The following is a 21,215-nucleotide window of genomic DNA, read 5'->3' as shown; positions in this document are numbered from 1 at the left end:
TCCAGGCTGGCACAGGTTTGGTGTTCTGGGTATTTGGGGAGTGAATCAGCGGGCGGGAGTTCTCTTTGTGTTTGCCTCTGGTGCTCTAAACTAACTAAATAAATAATTGTAATGATAAGATAAGGGATGCCGATGAACATCCAAATGGAGAGGTCCCGCTGTCCTCTTGGAGTTGGGACACACTGCCCCTGCCCAGCCTGTACTTGTGTTTGCCAACCCAGAAGCCCCCTGGAACATTATACTTTCAGGATTTTGATGGGGGCATCGTCATGTAGGTATAACAGATTATGGACTCTTCAGAGAAGGCAGAGTGGGATTCAGCGCTCTTAGCTTCTACTCCTTAATAGAAGTTAGTGCTTGCTGCCCTTCATGCCCATCTAGGAGCTTATCAGGAATCCAGTTAGAACCAAAGGAGTCTCCTGCCATTCAGAACATCGCAGGGGACTTAGGAGCTTTGTGCCAGGTGTTCCTATGACTTGAGAAATCACACAAATGCAATTTAACCTTGTGTTTGCAGCTCCCTGATGTCCCATGCCTTCATACTGGGAGGACGTGTGAAGGTAGGTGATGGCCCCATTGGAATGTGAAAACAACAATCCTGCTCTTGAGTTTCTGGCTTTATCGTGAGACGGGTGGCTGGGCAATGATGCCACCCTCTTGAGTTTGTAGCATAAGATGAAAATGGAAAGAAGTTACCAGTTGGAAAAAAAAAGTTACCAGTTGAACCCTCCTGATTGTTTCTTGTTTTGAGCAAGCTAGATGACAATTCCAGCCCTTTGATAAGTTTTGTCCCCGTGCCCTAACTGATGGTTAGCCAGTGTTGTGTTTTTTTTCTCCCTAAAACTACATGTTAGAAGACTCAACCCTAATAGTTTTTGGGACTTTCCTCTCTTGGAAGCCCCGTTCCTTGCTGCTACGGCAGGTTTCTGGTTTAAATAAATCTCACTTTGCTCACTTTCCTGTCTGCATGGAAATTCTTTCATGTGAGACACTGAGGTCATCTTTGGCCCTGTAACAATATAATGTACTCTGTTTTTAGCAATTTATAAAAACAGTATATCAGAATTCTTTGTAAAAAAAATATTTTATCTGAAAACACACACACAGATCTATCTGCTTTTCTTTCCTCTGTTCCAACAAGCTGACAGATTTTGCTGAGAGGCCACGTGTTGGGTTCAGCAAATTGCTGTTCATTGCCTCCACTTTAACGGGTGTCTTCCCCTGGGAACACGTTGCAAGGAATGCATGCAGATTAACAAATGGCTCTAAAGTTTCATCTAGTTCAATCTAAATTTTCCTGTTTTTTTTTTTTTTAATTTTCCTGTATCATTGAACAAAAATAGGTTTCTATACCCATGTGAATATTTATTTTTGTAAAGACTTTTTTTTTATTGGAAAGGCATATTTACAGAGAGAAGAGATTGAGAGAAAGATCTTCCATCCGCTGGTTTACTCCCCAAATGGCCACATGGCTGGAAGTGAGCTAATCCAAAGCTAGGAGACAGTAGTTTCCTCCAGCTCCCCAAGTGGGTACAGGGGCCCAAGGACTTGAACCATTCTTTTTTGCTTTCCTAGGCCATAAGCAGGGAGCTGGATGGGAAGTGGAGCACACAGGACACAAACTGGCACCCATATGGGATGTTGGTACTTGCAGGGAGAGGATTAGTCTTTTGAGCAACCACACAGGCCCAACCTGATTGTTTCCTGGATATTAATATAGTTGACCACTTCTTAAATACTCCTAACCCTTGAAGTCCATCTTGTCTCCTCCTAGTTCTTAAAATTCTTCATTTCAGTGCTAATATTTAATTCAATGCTAATACTTTCATTTATTCTTGAATTAGTCTCATATTTTTGAAATTCTTTTTTTTCTACATTTTTTAAAAAGTAGAGTTCCAATAGTCATCTTTTGGTGATGGAAACATTCAAAATCTTCTCTTATAACGATTTGGAATTATATTACACAGTAGCTTTTCAAAATACCAGGAAAAAAATTTATTAGTTTTTAAATTAAATTTACTTCTTTTGAAGTAATCCTGACCCATCTTTCCAAGAATATTGATGCTTCTAACCCAAGGCATGCTTTGCCTATTTTCCATTTTGCCTTTACGCCATGGGTTAAAAACCCTTTTTTATTTTGGTTGTGTAAGTTTATATTGATGAATTATTTATTTTTTAGTACCTCTGGCAAAGGAAGACTTATACCATTCTCCTATCATAAGAAAACAGTTACTTTCTTACTGAATTCTTTAAAAACATCTTGATACTTTTTTTTTACCGTAACACCACAATAATGATGCCTGTCTATTTTAGAATAGACATGTGGCAGTCCAGGTAAGAATTTCAAGGAAAGATTTACAAATGAAAATCAGAGATCTTACTCAGAAACAGCCATGTCCCACTTTCCACGCCTCACCTGTTTACCTGCTGGAGAAAATGCGGCTGAAGGAGTCAGTAAGACATAAACCTGTGTGACCTTGGTGACTCATTTCCTTCTGCTTCTTTAGCAGTTTAGCCGAAGTGGGGGTGGACCAAGTGCTTAAGATACCTCTCGGGACATCTTCCACCTTACCCCAGTGCCTGGGTCCACGTCTTGGCTCTGCCTCCAGTTCCAGCTTGCTGTCAGCACACATCCCGAGAAGCAGTAGGTGCTCAAGTGATTGGGTCCCTGCCACCTTCGCAGTAGATGTGGGTGGAGTCCTTGGCTCCTGGAGTCAGACCAGCCCTGACTTTTGCAAACATTTAGGGGAAATGAACCAGAGTATGTGAAGAAACTTTTGTCTGTCTCTCTGACTTTCCAGTAAGTGAAAATGAGTAAGGAAAAATATAAATACCTCAGCTGAGAACTGCTTTGAACAGGTGGCGTGAGTCTATAGAAAGACAGCAAAGGACCAGCGCGGTAGCCTACTGGCTAAAGTCATTGCCTTGCATGAGCCGGAATCCCATATGGGTGCTGGTTCATGCCTTGGTAGACCTGCTTCCCATCCAGCTTGCTGCTTGTGGCCTGGGAAAGTAGTTGAGGACGGTCCAAAGCCTTGGGACTCTGCACCCATGTAGGAGATTCAGAGGGGGCTCCTGGCTCCTGGCTTCGGATTGGCGTAGCTGTGGCTGGTGTGGCCACTTAGGGTGTGAATCAGTGTACAGAAGATCTTCCTCTTTGTCTTTCTTTCTCTCTGTATATCTGACTTTCCAATAAAAGTAAATAAAATCTTAAAAGAAAGACAGCAAAACTGACTTAGAAATTTGTTTCCAGGGCATTGGGTTAGAGGCACTGAGCATAACTATGCATACTGCCTGGTATGGTTGGTCCATGGTTCCTTAATACAGTTCTTGTCACTTAGAGAAAGGAGGCGTTGCCTAGTTCCTTAATATATGTCTTATGACTTGGAGAAATGAGGTTTTCCCTAGTTCCTTTTGGGCTAACTTGTGCGTATGTACTAGGTGAAAGGTGATGCGTCCTTTCACTCTCTTTGGCAGTACTTCCTGTGCACGGTCATTCCTCGGCGAAGGCAACCACCGTGTCAGAGCTACATCAGGGTGAGTGAGAACTGCATCCTTCCAATTGCTTCTCTGCTTGGGTGTCTATCTCCGAGGAATTCTTTGCTACATCTGGACCAGGTACTGCAAGTGATCTGTGTACCCTGACAGGCCACTAACATCATTACCCCAACAGAGTTTCAAAAGCATTTCATGTAGTAGGTACAGATATATATAGAACTGACAAAAAAGGAAGAAATATGAGGAAGAAAGATGTTTCCTCATGCAGCAGTACCTCTCTGTTTTTGTCTGTGACCGCACACAGGCTGGAGCTCATTTGCCAACCCACAGCGATTGGTCAAGTAGGTGCATAAAGATAAGTTCGCAGTTACGGGAGGTACTAGAGCCCCGTGGCTTTTCGGCTTTTCCTCCCAGGCATTTGCTGTCATTGTTAAGCTCTCTTTACGTGTTCGTCAATGTCTGAAGAAGTTACTTATGCGGACCTAAAATTCCAGAACTTTCCTGCAACAGAAAACACCAAGCCACTTGGCCGAGTTGGGAAAAAAGGTAAGATTGCGAGATGGTAGATGTGGTGGTCAGAGCCCTTCATGTGAAATATTAGTGAATGAACAGCTTAAATTGGATCACTCGAGTGGAATCTTAAAATTTTAACCAGGGTACCAAGAGCGTCTAGTCACTATTATAAGGAAATGTTATGTCAATCATTGCTGTACCACTTATTTAAGTTCATGTTCAGAACAGAAGCAGTGTTTCAAGTATTTTTGTTTTTTTAAATAGTTAATTCATTTTTGTTGGAAAGGCAGATTTACAAAGTGAGGGAGAGACAGAGAGATTTTCCATCTACTGGTTTACTCCCCACATGGCCGCAAAGGCTGGAGTTGAGTAGATCTGAAGCCAGGAGCCAGGAGCTTCTTCTAGGTCTCCCATGCAGGTACAGGGAGCTGGATCGGAAATGGAACAGCCGGGATTAGAACCAGCACTCATATGGGATCCTGGCACATGCAAGGCAAGGATTTAGCCATTAGGCTATTGGGTTGGGTCCTTAAGTATTTTCAATCTGCTGTTTAGTGACTATAGCTTAATGCAACAAGTCTGAGTGTCAGAAAAAAAGAACGGATGATTTAAAACCAACTAACAGGTATCTGTGTGTGAATCTCTCTTGACAGCAATATTGTAACTTGCTGTATGTTTCTTGATTTTATACTCCAGTCCTTAGATCTGTATTGTTCGATGCCATATCTGGTCACTGACCAAATGAGATGTGGTGACACTGTAAAACATACATCAAATTTTGATGAATTACTAGGAAAAAATGTAACTAACTGAATTCATAACTTTTATGCCAGCATTTGTTAAATGACAGCATTTCAGATACAATTGTTTAAATAAAATATATCATTAACTCCCCGCCAAACCAAAAAGGACTAGAAAGGATTTTTTTTTAAAAAGCACTGACCAGTGCATTAAAAACTTTTTTAAAAATAGATTTCCTATTTTAAAGAAAGATTTACTTATTTGTTTGAGAGAGAACTTTCATCTGTTAGTTTATTCCCCAAAGAGCTGCAACAGCCAGGTTGGACTAGGTTGGAGCCAGGAGCCAGGAGCTCTGCCAGGTCTATGACTTTCCCAGGCCCCTTAACAGGGAGCTGGATCAGAAGTGGAGCAGCTGGGACTTGAACTGGTGCCCACAAAGGATTCTGGCATTGCATGCGACAGCTTATGCCATTTTGCCATAAGGCCAACCCCACATGCTTTCTAGTTTTTAATATCATATGTACCATAAATGGGACAGAGAGAATTTTCAAATGAGTGGTTATATAAAGCTTTTTTTTTTCCTGCTCTATGAGATGAAGCTATGAAACACAGAACACGTGTTATTTAGGGAAGTCATGGTTGGTATGTTTTTCTTTTTCTTTTTTACAGATTTGTTTTATTCTTCTTGGAAAGTCAGATATACAGAAAATAGAGCAGAGAGGAAAATCTTCCACCCATTGATTCACTCTCCAAATGATCACAATGTCCAGACCTGTGCCAATGAAACCAGGAGCCTGGAGCCTCCTCCAGGTCTCCCATGTGGGTGCAGGTTTCCAAGATTTTGAGCCATAAGCAGGAAGCTGGATGGGAAGTGGGGCCCCTGGATTAGAACCAGCACCCATATGGGATCCCGGTGCGCTCAAGGCAAGGACTTTAGCTGCTAGGCCACGGCACCGGGCCCAGAATATAACATCTTTGAGATCCTAGTCTCTGAACACAGGTTTTAATGTGAAGTTTTGAGTCCGTTAATCACTAACATTCCAATCCTGAGAAATGTAGCATTAATTCTCTAAGCTTTCTCAGGAGGATTTTTTTTTTCTCCTGGGACTGGCACTGTGGTATGGCGGGTAAAGCTGCCACCTGTGATGGTAGTATCCCTTATGGGTGCTGGCAGGTGTCCTGGATGCTCTCCTTTAGGTTTAGTCCCCTGTGAATGACCTGGGAAAATCAGAGCAGATAGCCGAGTCTCCCATCTAGGAGACTGGGATGAAGTTATGGCTGCAGGCTTTGGACCCTACCCAGCCCTGGTCAGGGCGGCCAGCTGGGAAGCAAACCGGGGGAAGAAAGAGTTCTCTTTCTGTTTAATCCTGACTTTCAAATAAAATAGACACGTAGTTTTAGAAAGCTTTTGCCTTGAAAAAAAGAAAGTGCTTAAAGATTTTATGACATTCTTTTCCATTTTCTTGTTCTTGATATTCTTTTCTTTTTAATGACACAAGAGGATGGGCATGCTGTGAAATTCATATTACTGACATTTGTGTTCCATTCCGCTCCTTCCTCTTGCATTTCCTCATAATCCACTTTGTTCCAAATGTCTGCCACGGACTTCCTTTCCTTCCATGGAAAGCTCAAATCTGCCATGCTGACTTCCCTGGTTTTACCTTAACCTCCTCATTATCCAACGCATTCTACTTAATGTAATGCAAAAGCTTTATATTATGTTATATTTGTTTTTACTCTCTTGTATTTTTCCTCTCCAATATATGTTATTATTTTTCTTGAAAGATTCCAGTTTCAGCTTTACCCAAATTTTACTCACTCAGTGCCCTAGTGTTGAATATTGCTGACCAAAGATACAGTCTCATCTTACCTTTCCTCTTTATTCTACACTTTTTTCTTTCTACTGCTGAAGTTTCCATGTCACCATGTCCTTGGGCTTGACACTCTGTCTTCCTTCCAGAGCAAACGTAAGAGATGCTTACTCTTATCCAAACATAGCCCTCCTTACTTTGTTCTGAAGAAAATGTCCCTACGTTCTCAAAGATACTTCTCGGCAATCTTCTCCTACGCTTTCTGTTGCATTTCATCCTCTCACTTTTCTTATTACTCATCTCTCCTTAGTGCAACGATTTATTTCACTGCATCTATTAAAACGTGATCTTGTCCTTGCTTGCCATTTAAGTCTCTCCATTTATCATTCCATGTCTCCGTTAGCTTTTACAGCACAACTTCTTTTTTTTTTTTAAAGATTTATTCACTTTATTACAAAGTCAGATATACAGAGAGGAGGAGAGACAGAGAGGAAGATCTTCCATCCGATGATTCACTCCCCAAGTGAGCCGCAACGGCCGGTGCGCGCTGATCCGAAGCCGGGAACCAGGAACCTCTTCCGGGTCTCCCACATGGGTGCAGGGTCCCAAAGCTTTGGGCTGTCCTCAACTGCTTTCCCAGGCCACAAGCAGGGAGCTGGATGGGAAGTGGAGCTGCTGGGATTAGAACCGGCGCCCATATGGGATCCCGGGGCGTTCAAGGTGAGGATTTTAGCTGCTAGGCCATGCCGGCCCCAGCACAACTTCTTGAAAGCATTATTTTGGCCATTGAATTCCCCACGCTCCCCATCTCAACCAATGCCATGAACTTCCGTCCTTGTTGGGCCATGGAGAGTGCTCCTGCCTGGGTCACCGCTGTTCTCCCTGTCACATCCCAGTGGTTATATCTTGATTCTTGTATTATTTCCCTGCCTGCAACATTCACCAGGCTGCCCAGTCCTTGTTAGCCCTCCTGGATGGACTTTCATGCTTTCTGTTACCATGGCCACTCCTCCACGGTCTTCCTTTTTTTTTGACTTTCTCCTAGACTTAGTCCTGTGTGATGGAGTGCTCCATGCCACCTTGGGCCCCTTTTCTTGGGCCACTCAATCTGCTCTTCTAAAGTCATCTCATTCAGTCATTTAAGCTCAAGCACAACTCCTTATGACCATTAGTCTGGGTCCCTAGACTGGAATACACAAGCACTGTTTTGTATTTTCACATAAGTTCTAATTTTGTTTCAACTTTAAAATGGCGACAATGTAAATATTTACTTTCTTTCTAAAAGGGCTTCCTTCCCCTCAAGTCACGTTCATCTCACTAAATGCATATACAGATGTGTGTTTGAATACACTTCTCTAACACTAGTCATAGGGTCTGGTGTGATGACTCAGATGGCTACTCCTCCACCTCCAGGCACCAACATCCCATATAAGCACTGGTTCGTGTCCTGGCTGCTCCACTTCCCATCTAGCTCCCTGCTTATGGCATGGTTGATCAGCAGAAGATGGCCCAAAGCCTTGGGACCCTGCACCCCATGGGAGTCCTAGAAGAGGCTCTTGGATCTTAGCTTCAGATTTGCTCAGCTCTGGCTGTTGCAGCCCTCCAGGGAGTGAACCAGTGAATGGAGTCTTTCTCTTAATCTCTCCATCTCTCTGTAAATCTGCCTTTCCAATAAATAAATAAATAAATAAATAAATAAATAAATAAATAAATAAATTTGCTAGATGCCAGCCTTGTTCTAATTGCTTTAACATTAAATTGCTTAATCTCTGATGCTTTAGGAACTGTTCATTTGCCTTCATCCCCCTAGTTCCCTCTTTCTAGTTCCTAAAATTTTAATGTTTAAAAGGCAAACAGACCGACAGACACATATTAGGACAGACAGTTCTTTCATCCACCAACTCATTTCTATATGGCCTAAATTGCTGAATTGAGGACACTGGGACTTATTCCACAACCCCCACCTGAGTGGCAGGGACCCAAGTACTTGAGCCATGACTTATTGTCTCCAAGCGTGAGCATTCGCACAAAGCGGAAGTCAGAAATGGAGCTGGCACTCAGCCTGGGTTCTGCACATGGGTGGCAGGTGGCCAAGCACATGAACTATCCTTTGCTGCCTCCTAGAGGATGTCTTGTTAGCAGGAAGCTGGAATGACAAGCCGACCAAGGACTTGTATTCCGATAGGGGCTTGGGTGTCCCAAGCAGGATTGTAGCCAATGTGCCAAATGCCCACTCCTGAGCTACCCACTTTCTATAACATAACTCAGTTTCAAACATAGATACACCTTCAACCAATTTAAGGCACCCCTCTAACTTATTTCTATTCATTTGTTTCCTCTCACAATTCAAATGTGTCTCCCCAAAGAGCAAGCATTCACATCTCTTGCTGTTCATAAAGTTGTCACTCAGAATGATGTCTAATGTGTAGGAGGCGGTTAATGGATAACTACTGAATAACTGCATACAAATTTAAATGAGAAACTAATTGTTGAAAAAAATTGCACTTGAATTCCTAATTCTGTAGGTGGTCTTGACCATGTGATCTTCCCTGGTAACTCTCCAAAGTCTAAAGAAATTATGTTTCCAGTGTTGGGGAAATAACTTAAATAACAGACTCATGGAATCATAATGCTTATGAAGGACTATACTATTTTAACAATATGGGAAAAATCAGTCTGGGGGTGGGAAATGGGGGGGAGGAATCCCACCCAGCCCCTATGGAATTGTACCATAAAATTCAAAATTCAAAAAAAAAAAAAAAAAGAAATTGTGTTTCTCATTTTATTGACAATTTACTCTGGGCTTCACAATGTTGTATCACCACCACCAACATGAATGACATAACTCAATGCTAAAATATAATGAATTATATTTTCTTAAAATATCTGGCCTTTATTAAAAAAAATGTGGTTGTCACCTATGAGGGTGTGTTGAAAAACTCAAGGGAGAATGGAAGTAAAAATATCAGGAATTTTTGGGGCCAATCTTTTTTACAATTCATGCATACTTTTGTCAGAATATATGGGTTCATGAATGTTTTGAAAATCCCTCATATGCAATTTTTTTGGCAGTAAAATAAATTTATCTTAACATGTTAAAAGAAATGTATTTGAGAGACAGAATCTGCTGGCTCACTTCCCAACAGCCTGAAACAGCTGGGGCTGAGCTGAGACTGAAACTAGGACCTGCATGGAAGGCTAGAACTCAATCCAGGTCTGCCATGGAGGTGTCAGAAACCCAGTTACTTGAGGTATCACTGCTGTGACCTGGGGTCTATACTGGCAAGAGCTGGAGTCATGAGCTTGGAGCAGGTCTCCAAACGGGTACTCCAAAATGGGATGCAAACATCTTTTTTTTTTTTTTTTTAAGATTTATTTATTTTCATTGGAAAGTCCTACAAAGAGGAGGAGAGACAGAGAGAAACATCTTCTGTCTGATGATTCACTCCCCAAGTGTCTGCAACAGCCGGAGCTGAGCTGATCCGAAGCCAGGAGCCTGGAAAATCTTCCAGGTCTGCCACATAGGTGCAGGGTCGCAAGGCTTTGGGCTGTGCTCGACTGCTCTCCCAGGCCACAAGCAGGGAGCTGGATGGGAAGCGGGGCTGCTGGGATTAGAACCGGTGCCCATATGGGATCGCGTCACATGCAAGGCAAGGACTTTAGCTGCTAGACTATCGTGTAGGACCCACGGGATGCAAACATTTTAACCAATAGACCAACATTCAGCCCTAAGTACATTGCTCATTTATTCTTCATTCTATGAATGTTTAGTCTCCATGTGTTAAATCATATAGTGATTTATTAATAATTAACTCATAATATGAAGTTCATAATTCTTGTTTTTAGGTAGGAACTTCACTGCTTAGTTTTCCGGACTTCATTGCTTAGTCAAAAAGAAAGCACTCAGTAAGGACTCGGAAAGAACTTTTTCCGCACATGCTGAAAAATTTGAATGTGGAAATGAGCTGTGGAAAGACACCTGGAGACATTACATTTTTAAAATTTATTTTATCTGAGAGGCAGATTTTGCAGAGGAGAGGTATAGAGAGATCTACCATCCAGTTGGTAGAGCTAAGCCATCCAGTTGGTCTGAAGCTGGATGCCAGGAGCTTCTTCCAGGTCTCCCACATGGGTAGAGCCCCAAGAACTTGCACCATCCTCTGCTGTTTTCTCAGTCTGTAAGAGCTGGATTGCAAGTGGAGCAGCCAGGACACAAACCGCTGCCCGTAGGAGATGCCAGCACCAAGAGGCAGAGGGCCAGCCAGCCCTGAGATGACCTATATTTGAAGCTACCTTTTCAGTTTATCTGAGGAATACATAAGCCAGGGGTTCGCTCCAGGAAAGACTTGTCAGGTTGACCTGTCAGCCACCAGCGGCTTGTTTTCTCCCGAATTTGTAGTTGTAGAATACATCAAATCCAGACTGGCTTTTCCCCCTCTCTCATATCACATCTTTGCTCAGCCTATCAGTTAAAACCCTCTCCTGGGGAAGCCAGTGTGTGCACAAAACGAGGAGCCCAATGTTTTCAGCTGCTCGTTCTTATTCTTCAAGAATAGTTCAAAAGCAGTCTCAAGTTTCTAACAAGTTCTGCCTCCTCACACGGGTCCTATTGGGAAGGAAACGAAGGTGAGATGAAGGAGGGGATGCGCGAGTCATTGAGATCGCAGTGAACAGTTTCCAGGCTGCCTTGTCGGTTTCGCGTTCCACAGCTCCCCCAGTCCTTTCCCGTGGATGGCGTCAAGCTGCCTTGATTCTGGTGCTCCTGTGTGTTCTGCTGCTCTTCGGACTGCTGATCTTAGCAACCGTGTGTATGTACCAACTCTATTTTGAACGAAAGGGAAAGAACCTGGAATCTCGTTACTTTTATGATTTGAAAGAAAGAGAGCTAGACAAAGACCTCCCATTCCTTAACTCATTCCCCCAACACCTACACAGCCAGGGCTGGGACAGGAGGTCAAAGCCAAGAGCCTGGAACTTAACTGGGGCCTCATACTTGGATGATTGGGACCCAACTACTGACCCATCACCTGCTGGCTCCCAGGCAGCTGGCATTAGAAGCAGAGCTGGGAATCTAATTCAGGCACTTCCATTTGGAAGGCAGGTGTCCAACCAGTGAACATTTAACCATTATACCAAATGTTACAAGTTAAATTTATTCTTTGATTAGAAACCTTGAGTAATAATAGTGATATCTACAGAAGAGGGACTTATAAATGGGGGACGTATTGTCTGTCTCAAACAGTTGCTTTCCAACTCCTTTCACACTTTTCATACTGTTCCTGAAAAGAAGGAAAGGCTGGTAAGGTGGGTACTGATTCAATTGAGGGCTCATAATTGTGTATCATCTGTTTTTGATCTGGAGTTCACTCAACCTTGAAAGCAGAAAAGGGAAGACTGAATGAACTACAAAACATCCAAGAAGAACTTCAGAAAAATCTTTCCTTGCAACTGGTGAATAGCTGGAACTCCTCGGAGCAGATCAGGAGGCTCTCTGCTATGTTGCAAAAAACAGCCACCCAGTTATGCCGTGAGCTTTACAGAAAAAACCCAGGTAATCAGAGTTGTTTTGCCAGGCAGCGAACTCCAGCTTAAGGTCACTGAAGAAGCTTTTTCTCATTAGCCAGCAGCCCTTCCCTTAGAGAGCCATCATTTGGGGGAAAGGAACTGAATGTGACTGATGGAGGACTTGTTGACATTTCAAGTACTAATAACTACAGGCCCTCCAAATGATCAGGGGATGGCAGTTACAGAATGAAACGCTAGACAGAATACATATTCTCTAATTGATTTCTTAGACTCTGAGATCACTGGGAGACAGAGAGAAAAGAACATCTGTTTATAAACAACCCCATTGCTGAATGTTTGGTAAGTTCTTGGCAACAAGGAAATTATAGTAAAGGAAAAAGGTGAATTGCTACCTTCGCATTAGGGAGAGTTGTTTTGGTGCAACTTTAGGTTCCTATAGCCATTGTTGCTATAGGCAACAATGCTATAGGCAGACGCACAGGGCTATGCTGGTGGCAGGAGGGAGCTGGATGGGGGCATATGGTGGTATGTAGGAGGTGAGTCTTATCATACAGAATTTTCCCTCTCAGTTTTTACTGTCATAAACAAACACAAAAGCTGCAAGGGAGGTTATAGCAAGATAGACTAGAATCCTAGCGCTTAATTTGAAGGTTTTTTTTTCCAGGTAACGTGTCAGATGTGTTATGGTGGTTTACAGGGATCTAGAAGACAATTCACTTTTCCTTCCGTCTGATGTAAAACCAAGAAACCCAGCCAATTTGGCGATGTCACACAGAGTAAAGGAAATAATAACGACAATAACAACACTCAGTCCAAAGCAAATCCAATTCTGTTCTCCTTCCAGCGCACAAATGTCAGCCTTGCCCACCGAGCTGGGTATGGCATACTGATAACTGCTACCTCCTGAATGACTATCAGCTCACGTGGCAGCAGAGTGAGATGGTCTGTTCTGCCCAGAACGCCAGCCTGTTGAAGATGAGGAGCAGGAGTGAGTTGGTAAGACCCAAGGGCTCTGTCTGGGGGCAAGGAACTGCTCCCATTCTAACACCGCAGCAGACAGAGCGAGGGGCGTGGCCCCCGGCTGACTTCAGAGGGGCTGTGAAGTGACTGGGGCTTTGTGCATCCCTCTCAGGCTGCCACAGCCAAGGAAGTTGCCTAAAGTGTTAACCTAGCACCGTCACATCGGTGAAATGTTATCAGTGAAGGGATAAATGGACAGACCCAGGGAGCCCAGACTCTTCCACTCTGTGGGCATTTCTGAGTTGGAACCCTGGAGTCACATGATTTCTGAACATTTCACCTGCAGGACTTACTGTTCCACCAAAACTGCCTTGAATTATAGTTCTTGTCTTTTGTTATTAGATATATTTAATTAAGAGTAAAAAGCCAAATGATATCAGGGTTGCATAACAGGAGGAATATGGGGATATATATGATATAACCAATGCAAACAGCAAACAGAGGCATTCATTTTAGCCTTAGGGTCTTGAGTTCTCTGCTAGCTTTACTACTTTTTTCTTTATTCTCATGTTCAAATAAATTCTTCATATTTTGCTCATTAGCATTTCTGGTCTATCAGGTGATTATTATATTTTAATCAAAATTAGATTTTTCTAAAAGTTGCAACTTCTCTTTCATTCTTGTTTTTTTTTTAAGATTTGTTTATTTTTATTGGAAAGGCAGACTTACAGAGAGGAGAGACAGAGAGAAAAATCTTTTGTCTGCTGGTTCACTCTCCCAAGTAACCACTATGGTTGGAGCTGAGTCAAACTGAAGCCAGGAGTCAGGAGCCTCTTCTGGGTCTCCCATGTGGGTGCAGGGTCCCAAGGCTTTGGGCCATCCTCCAGGTCACATCATCCAGGGAACTGAATGGGAAGTGGAACAGTTAGCACATGAACTGCCACCCATATGGGATGCTGGTGTTTGATGGGGGGAGGATTAGCCGGTCGAGCCATTGCACCAGTTCCAAGTGTTAGCTTCTTTGTGGCAATGAACTTTGTCCGTAAGGGGAAGAGCCAATCTATGATTACCTCCTCATTAGATTCTTCCCGGATGAGACGTTCATAATTAATAACAAATATTATTTTTTACAAGTATTATTTTAAATCTGCAAGAGTAAAATAAAACCCTTGCTGCTTTGGCTGTAAGATCCTGGATGATTCTATGCCATTACCACTCTCATCTGACTTTGGTTATTACCATCTTGTTTGCTGTCAACTGAATGTTGATTAACTATTTGAATTCAGGAGCTTATGAACTTTTCATTGACCCTAAGTTAAGGTTATGCAAGGACTGGTGGGTTCCTTCTGTTTGTGGCATAGGAAATTGTGTTGTATAAACACTGAAATCTTGCAATAAGGCACACATTCAGTTTTTTAAAAAAATGACTTTGCAAAGCAGTAATGCAATGTCAAAAATTTTATTTTAAAACAGTAATTTGTGGGCTCGGTGCGGTGGCCTTGCAGCTAAAGTCCTCACTTTGAACGTGCCAGGATCCCATATGGGCACCAGTTCTAATCCCAGCAGCCCTGTTTCCCATCCAGTTCCTTGCTTGTGGCCTGGGAAAGCAGTCAAAGCCTTGGGACCCTGCACCTCTGTGGGAGAACCAAAAGAAGCTCCTGCCTCCTGGCTTCTGACTGGCTCAGCTCTGGCCGTTGCACTCACTGGGGGGATGAAACATCAGACGAAAGCTCTTTCCCTCTGTCTGTCCTCCTCTCTATATATCTGACTTTGCAATAAAAATAAATAAATCTTTAAAAAAAATCCACTAATTTGTAAGAGACTAAATTGTGAGATAATGAATATAAATAGGAGACTTAAATTAAAAAAAATTATTTGAGTGTGAGAGAAAGTAAAGAAAGTGCTTCCCATCCATTGATTTACTCCAAAATGCTCAAAACAAACAGGGCTCGGTCAGAGTGAGCCAGGTTTGTGATACAGGAATGCGATGCAGCTTTCCTGTGGGGGGTGGTAGGGACACAAATGTTTGAACCAGGACATGCTGCCCTCCACGGTCCCATTAGCAGGAGGCTGGAGTAAGGAGCCGGGGACAAGCTCTCCAATATGGGTGGCAAGAGTCCCAAGCAATGGCTTAACTGTTGAGTCAAATATCTACCTCTGCATTTTCCAATGGTTTATCTCTATTTCCTACAGGAATTTATAAAATCCAGGCCATTATATAATTATTGGTTGGGATTGTCTCCCAGAAAATTTCAGAAATCTGTGGAGAAAGTGGATGATACAGTAGCCTCTTCTGCCTGGTAAGTGTGGACTTGTTGAGCTTTATGTAGTTGGGTTGGTGTAGAGACATTTCCCCAAGGAGTGCTGTAGATTACAATGAAACCCAACTTTCTAATGAAATAATACAAAATAAATAAATAAGTAATGAAAGCCAGCTCAAATGAAATGTTAAAGAACCTTTCCTACCAACCTTTTCAAGCAGTGGCAAAGCATAAGAATAAATACTTACATGGGAAAAAGCTCACATGGTTCAGACATCTACTATAATTTATGAGTTATTTTATTTTGTTGGAAAGGCAGATTTACAGAGAGGAGGAGAGACAGAGAGAAAGATCTTCTGTCCGATGATTCACTCCCCATGTGACTTCAACAGTGGGAACTGAGCTGATCCAAACGGGAGCCAGGAGCCAGGAGCCTCCTTCGGGTCTCCCATGCGAGTGCAGGGTCCCAAGGTTTTGGGCCGTCCTCGACTGCTTTCCCAGGCCCCAAGCAGGGAGCTGGATGGGAGGAGAAGCAGTTGGACACTAACCTGTGCCCATATGGGCTGCTGGTACATGTGAGGTGAGAATTTAGCCGTTGAGACATCATGCTGAGCCCTCCTCTATCAACACTTTCTACTAGATTTGAATCTCTACACAATCTAAAACACAACAACTTCCCCCCATTATGTAAAAGATCTACCATCTGGGGAGAACATGCTAGAACAATTTTGTCAATGACATCAAAGGATAAAATATGTCAAGTCCGCTATGTAGTAAGGGAGCAAGTGAACTGGGTGAGCTGAGGCGTGTAGACAGCAGACCGAGACCCCTGCCGAACAAACCTTCGCAGCACAGTATCAGCGGTAATGAGCACTTTCTGAATATCCAGAAGAAACACTAACAAGCGAAACTCTCCTTCGGGGGAAGCAGTAAACTACAAAGAACACAGAAAAGAATTGGGACTTGGACATCCTGTGGGTACTGAGGGAGCCAGCTTGGGCAGAAATCTGAACTGATGCAAAAAGATTTACAGGATTTTCTTTCCTATTTCATACTTTTGCTTTCAGCCCACTTGAGTTCTAACTCAGAAAATAGACTATCTGGCTACTAAATAATAGAATGTAATGGCTGGGCCCAGTGCAGGAGCCTAGCAGCTAAAGTCCTCACCTTGCACACGCTGGGATCTTATAAGGGTGCCGGTTCTAATCCCAGCTGCTCCTATTCTCATCCAGCTCCTGCTTGTGGCCTGGGAAAGCAGTCGAGGACGGCCCAAAGCCTTGCGACCCTGCACCCGTGTGGGAGATCTGAAAGAAGCTCTGGGCTCCTGGCTTTGGATCAGCTCAGCTCCGGCTGTTGTGACCACTTGGGGAGTGACCCAGTGGACAGAGGATCTCTCTCTCTCTCTGTAGCTCCTTCTCTCTGTAGATCTGACTTTCCAATAAAAATAAATCTTAAAAAAATTAAAAGATGTAATGGCTAAATGTGAAGCTGCATCTCTGATCAGAAGCAGCCAGGGGCCACAAGAGCAATAGAAGCGAAGTATCACAGAGTAGCAGCCTGCTTCACTCATGGTCCATCGACAAGGGCATGCACAGTTCCAAGTTCAAACACATTCCCACGTTCCAAAGACAGAGTCTAGAGAGCCAGCCACACCCCTAGGGACTCAGTGAAGGGAAACTGAGTGGCCAGGAAATTTATGAAATGGGCATTTTAAAATACAACACTGAATTTCAATGCAGTTACAAGGTATAAGTAAGACCATTTGCTGTGCAATCTTTCGACAGTTGTGGTTAGGAATAAGCTATTATCAGTAGATTTATACATTTTATCTCCTGCTTGGAACAGGAAAAAGAAACATCAAAGCTTAAGATAAAAATAGTGTCAAAATTCCATTTGCATTTTACAATCTGGGAAATATGGGGCATAGCCACTATCAGGCTAAGTAAAGAAACAGGAGTTTCATCTCCTGGATGATGTGGGAAGCCCAGCATTTAACCGGCTGGGACGCACCTGAGGCAGGGCCCCTGCATCCGGTCCTGGTCTGAGCACGGAACTTCCTGATCACTGATCACGTTGAGCTGTGCAATCAGTACAGGTTCTTGCCTGCTGTTTCCTTCAGAAATAATAAGGATGGGTGTCTGGGTCAGAAAGGTAAGATGATCCTAACTGTGGTGGTTGCAGTGATAGGACAGAGTGGAGGTGAGAGTAAAATGTGTGCAAGAGAAACGGTATCTTCTTCTTTTAAAAAGATTTATCTTACGTGAAAGGCAGAATTACACAGAAGGAAGGAGAGACACAGATCTTCCATCTGCTGGTTCGCTCCCCAGATGGCCACAACGACTGGAGCTCGGCTGGTGCAAAGCCAGAAGCCAAGGAGTTTTTCTGGCCTCCCATGTGGGTATAGGTGTCCAAGCATTTGGGCTATCATCTGCTCTTTCCCAGGCCATTAGCAGACAGCTGGATTAGAAGTGGAGCAGCTGGGACTCACACCGATGCTCGTGTGGGGTACTTGGCCCTGTGGATATAGGTGTGGATGGCTATGCCACAACAATGACTCCAATGATATCTATTTTAACGGTAGAGAATAAAGCAGTGTTGGCAACTAAAAATCACTACCTTCAATATTCTTTAAACTCCAAGCATTCATCGAAATTCACATTTAACAACGTCCTGGGATGGTAATGTCACATTGCAAATGGTTTTTTTTTTTTTTCCTTGTGAAAATTTTTCCAATATCTGACTTTCTAAGAATAATTCTTTATGTTCTCTTTTAGGGATATACGAAATACTAGCAACTTAAATATGATGTATTGTGGATTTATCTATAACACATATGTCTATTACACTCAGTGTAGTGACAGGCAAAAGACGCTGTGTCAGAAGATGGCCCATCCCTCTCTGAACATTGAAAGTGTACTAACCAATGATATTCCTGGAGGAAGCAGGTACCCTGGGTGATGACTTTGCTAATGCACTGGGGAGCATGTCTCTCCTGGACCACACACGTGGGATGAAAATGCTGACACTGCACTTCTGTCTCTCAACATTTACGTCTTTCTGTCTTCACTCCATTTGTGGACTTCAAGAACCCGGCACTCTCTGACCACACAGATACAACCTGCACACTGTTAAGCATAAAAATAGTGTTTCTTGGGAAATACAGGAATGTTTATTTTTCTTGCTTGTCTAGAAATAAGAGAAATTTCAACCCTGTGGAAAATCAGGGAAACTTCAAGCCAGTTCTGTTTAGAAAAGATAGAGCATCATGACCCAGTGGGATTTATTTTAGTAATACAAGCGGATTAACATGTTCAGGAAGGAAAAAAAAAAAACAAGGGAGAGAATGCTGGTGCAGAAACTAGAACCAAACTGGTTGATTTGGCAATTATTACTTTTGTTCACAAGTGCAGTTAATTCTAAATTTACAAAATGAAAACCCGTGCTACAGGTACTTTGAGGAAATTTCTTTCTACGCTTCGTTACCTGTGATACACTTGACCAAAGTCCACCTTACACCCAAAACTCTGGCACGACAACAGCGCACCAAGAGACACCACCTCCTGGAAGACTGTCAGGGTTAGCGCACCTCGCCGCATGGGGCAGGAACAAAGCATGCGCTCTTCAACCCAGTGTGTCCCACCCTGAGGCTGCAGCGTGGCACGCGGGGCGCCAGATAACAGGTGGGGGCCCCCCAAATGCTCGAGAACTGAAGGAAAACTCTGGGTCAGTGAAGAGTGCTGGCCGTCTTACCCAATCACACTGCTGTTCCCGAGGACTCAGAAGTGGACCGGGGGCCTTAAAGGGCCGACAAGCTACAAGGCTGCTTCCACGGAGAGCACACTCATTGCTAGTATGAACAGGGTCGATCCACACAGCGGTCATTTCACCACTTTTGCACTGAAGCCTGAAGCTAGGCAGTGTTGCCTAACTAAAACGCACAATATGAAACCCTGAAATAATTTGTTCATTGTAAGATGCTCAGCTTCTAAACAGACAAAAAAGTTTAGCGGCTTACGTTGGTTTGCTGTACCCCAAAGCTGCTTTTCATTTGTTAGAGATGAGAACTCGGGCCACTGCTTTCTGCAAAAGCCCAGTTTTGTTCTTCGCACACAAAATCTCTACTGTCTTAGGCGCTTTGCTCACACCTTCAGCAAGTCTTACTGAATTCCCAACCATCCGCAGTTGCAGCCTAACATTTTCCCTTAGTTGTAACCATTTACATACACACCTACGCGTACTCATCTACCCACATATCCTAGGAGAATCTTGTCTTTGAAACTGCTGTCTCAACAATTGGATGAATTAAGTCGCACCTAAGCAGGGATGGCCACGAACAGGTAGAGAAATACAGAAGTGGTTTAGTGAAGAAAACACACCTGTCATGGCAGTGATCCAGACGAGGATAATATATACAGGGTTAATTAATTGATGAATACTTGGATTTATGAAGAAATAAGCAGGCAGACACACTGAATCAAAACCTAACAGTGGGAAGAATTATCAACATCAAAGCCATTCCCTAGACAGCAGTTTTTCTCAGAGACAGAATCTGTTTGGAAACAAAGAAAGTGGTTCAGCTGAAAATAACAAGACTTTTCCATTTGGTAAGTGGTAAAACGAAAATTACGGCTCCCAACACGTGCCAGTGCTGATGACTAGGGAATTAAAGAGGACCAGAAATCTATCCCTGTCGACCTCATTTCTAGCCTCCAGCTGACAGCCCAGAAAACAGAGAAACGATCCATGAGGTGCAGACCTGTGGCTGTCCTCCACGGCCTGTTTTCCCTGTTGCTTTCTGCTTTTTCTCCCTGAAGCACAGACGCCAGGCTCCCTGCACCAGCTTTCATTATATCTGTACGGAAGAAGCGAAGCCACACAGCCACATGGAGACAGTTCTCTGAAGTAAAGAGCAGATGGAGGTTGTGTGCCATAGGGGAGCATCCCGAGGACCCATGCCTTGCGCAGAGGCGCACAGGACTGAGAGGCCCTGTAGACTTGTTCTTTGGAGGAAGTAGGTGCTGGACAAGACTTTGCAGGAGGCCGTGGATTCCAACAGGGCCCGTTCCCCAAGCCTGCACACACCCAAGCTGAATTCTGACTGTTCACAGAAGGTCCAGGCAACAGATTAGCCCAAGGCCTTGGGACCCTGTATCCGCGTGGGAGACCTGGAAGGGGCACCTGGTTCCTGGCTTCAGATCAGCTCAGCTCCGCCGTTGCAGCTATGTGGGGAGTGAACCAGTGGATGGAAGATTTTCCTGTCTCTCCTCCTCTTTGTATATCTGACTTTCCAATAAAAATAATTAAATAAATAACCAAATAAACAAATCTTAAAAAAAAAAAAAAAGCTGTGGCTGAGTTGCATCCTTCACTTGCCTGTGTTTGCGTATCCATGCCATAGGTCATGTGGTTGGTTGCCGCGCTCTGAGCCTACTCTGGTTCTGGGATCTTTGGAATGGTGATCTTTTGATTCTTGATGTTGTGACTGAACTGCTCGTCTCTTTAGTCTGGGGAATGTTCCTCCGAACACAGGATAGTCATATGGCTAAACTTCACCCATTGCATCCCGTGGGTGGCCTCTAACTTTTTTCTCTACCCCACATCCCCTACTGCCTATAAACAAGCTTAGAGATTTGAAGATCCTCTTTCTGTTTCTGGATCAATGTTTTCCCCACTAGAACTCACATTGGCATGGACTTTATTATTTTTTGAATGTATTATTTTTTAGATTTATTTTTGTTATTATTTTATTAGAAAGTTGGATAGACAGAGAGGAAGATCTTCCATCCAATGATTCACTGTCCAAGTGATCACAACGGCTGGTGCTGTGCCGATTCGAAGCCAGGAACCTGGAGCTTCTTCCGGATCTTCCATGTGGGTGCAGGGTCCCAAGGTTTTGGGCTGTCCT

At 43.4% G+C, this 21,215-nt stretch overlaps 1 protein-coding gene across 2 annotated transcripts; it reads left to right on the top strand.

The window, feature by feature from the left end:
- Window positions 1–3,902: 3,902 nt before the first annotated feature.
- CLEC12A (C-type lectin domain family 12 member A) lies at window positions 3,903–20,596 on the top strand. 2 transcript variants are annotated; one of them, XM_058655982.1, is made up of 7 exons: window positions 3,903–4,044; window positions 11,273–11,371; window positions 11,926–12,114; window positions 12,934–13,085; window positions 15,243–15,349; window positions 18,085–18,255; window positions 18,721–20,596. In XM_058655982.1, the coding sequence occupies exons 1-7, from the start codon at window positions 3,954–3,956 to the stop codon at window positions 18,722–18,724; spliced, it is 813 nt and encodes a 270-aa protein (XP_058511965.1). In that variant the 5' UTR covers window positions 3,903–3,953; the 3' UTR covers window positions 18,725–20,596. The 2 variants fall into 2 exon arrangements, with proteins under 2 accessions (XP_058511965.1, XP_058511964.1); XM_058655981.1 differs by lacking the exon at window positions 18,721–20,596 and having other exon boundaries at window positions 18,085–18,658.
- The last annotated feature ends 619 nt before the right edge of the window (window positions 20,597–21,215 follow it).

Source organism: Ochotona princeps, chromosome 27 (genome assembly GCF_030435755.1).
Source record: "Ochotona princeps isolate mOchPri1 chromosome 27, mOchPri1.hap1, whole genome shotgun sequence".
In the NCBI taxonomy this organism is placed as follows: Eukaryota; Metazoa; Chordata; class Mammalia; order Lagomorpha; family Ochotonidae; genus Ochotona; species Ochotona princeps.
Note: the sequence above shows the minus strand (reverse complement) of the source record. Positions and strands in the feature narration are given on the sequence as shown.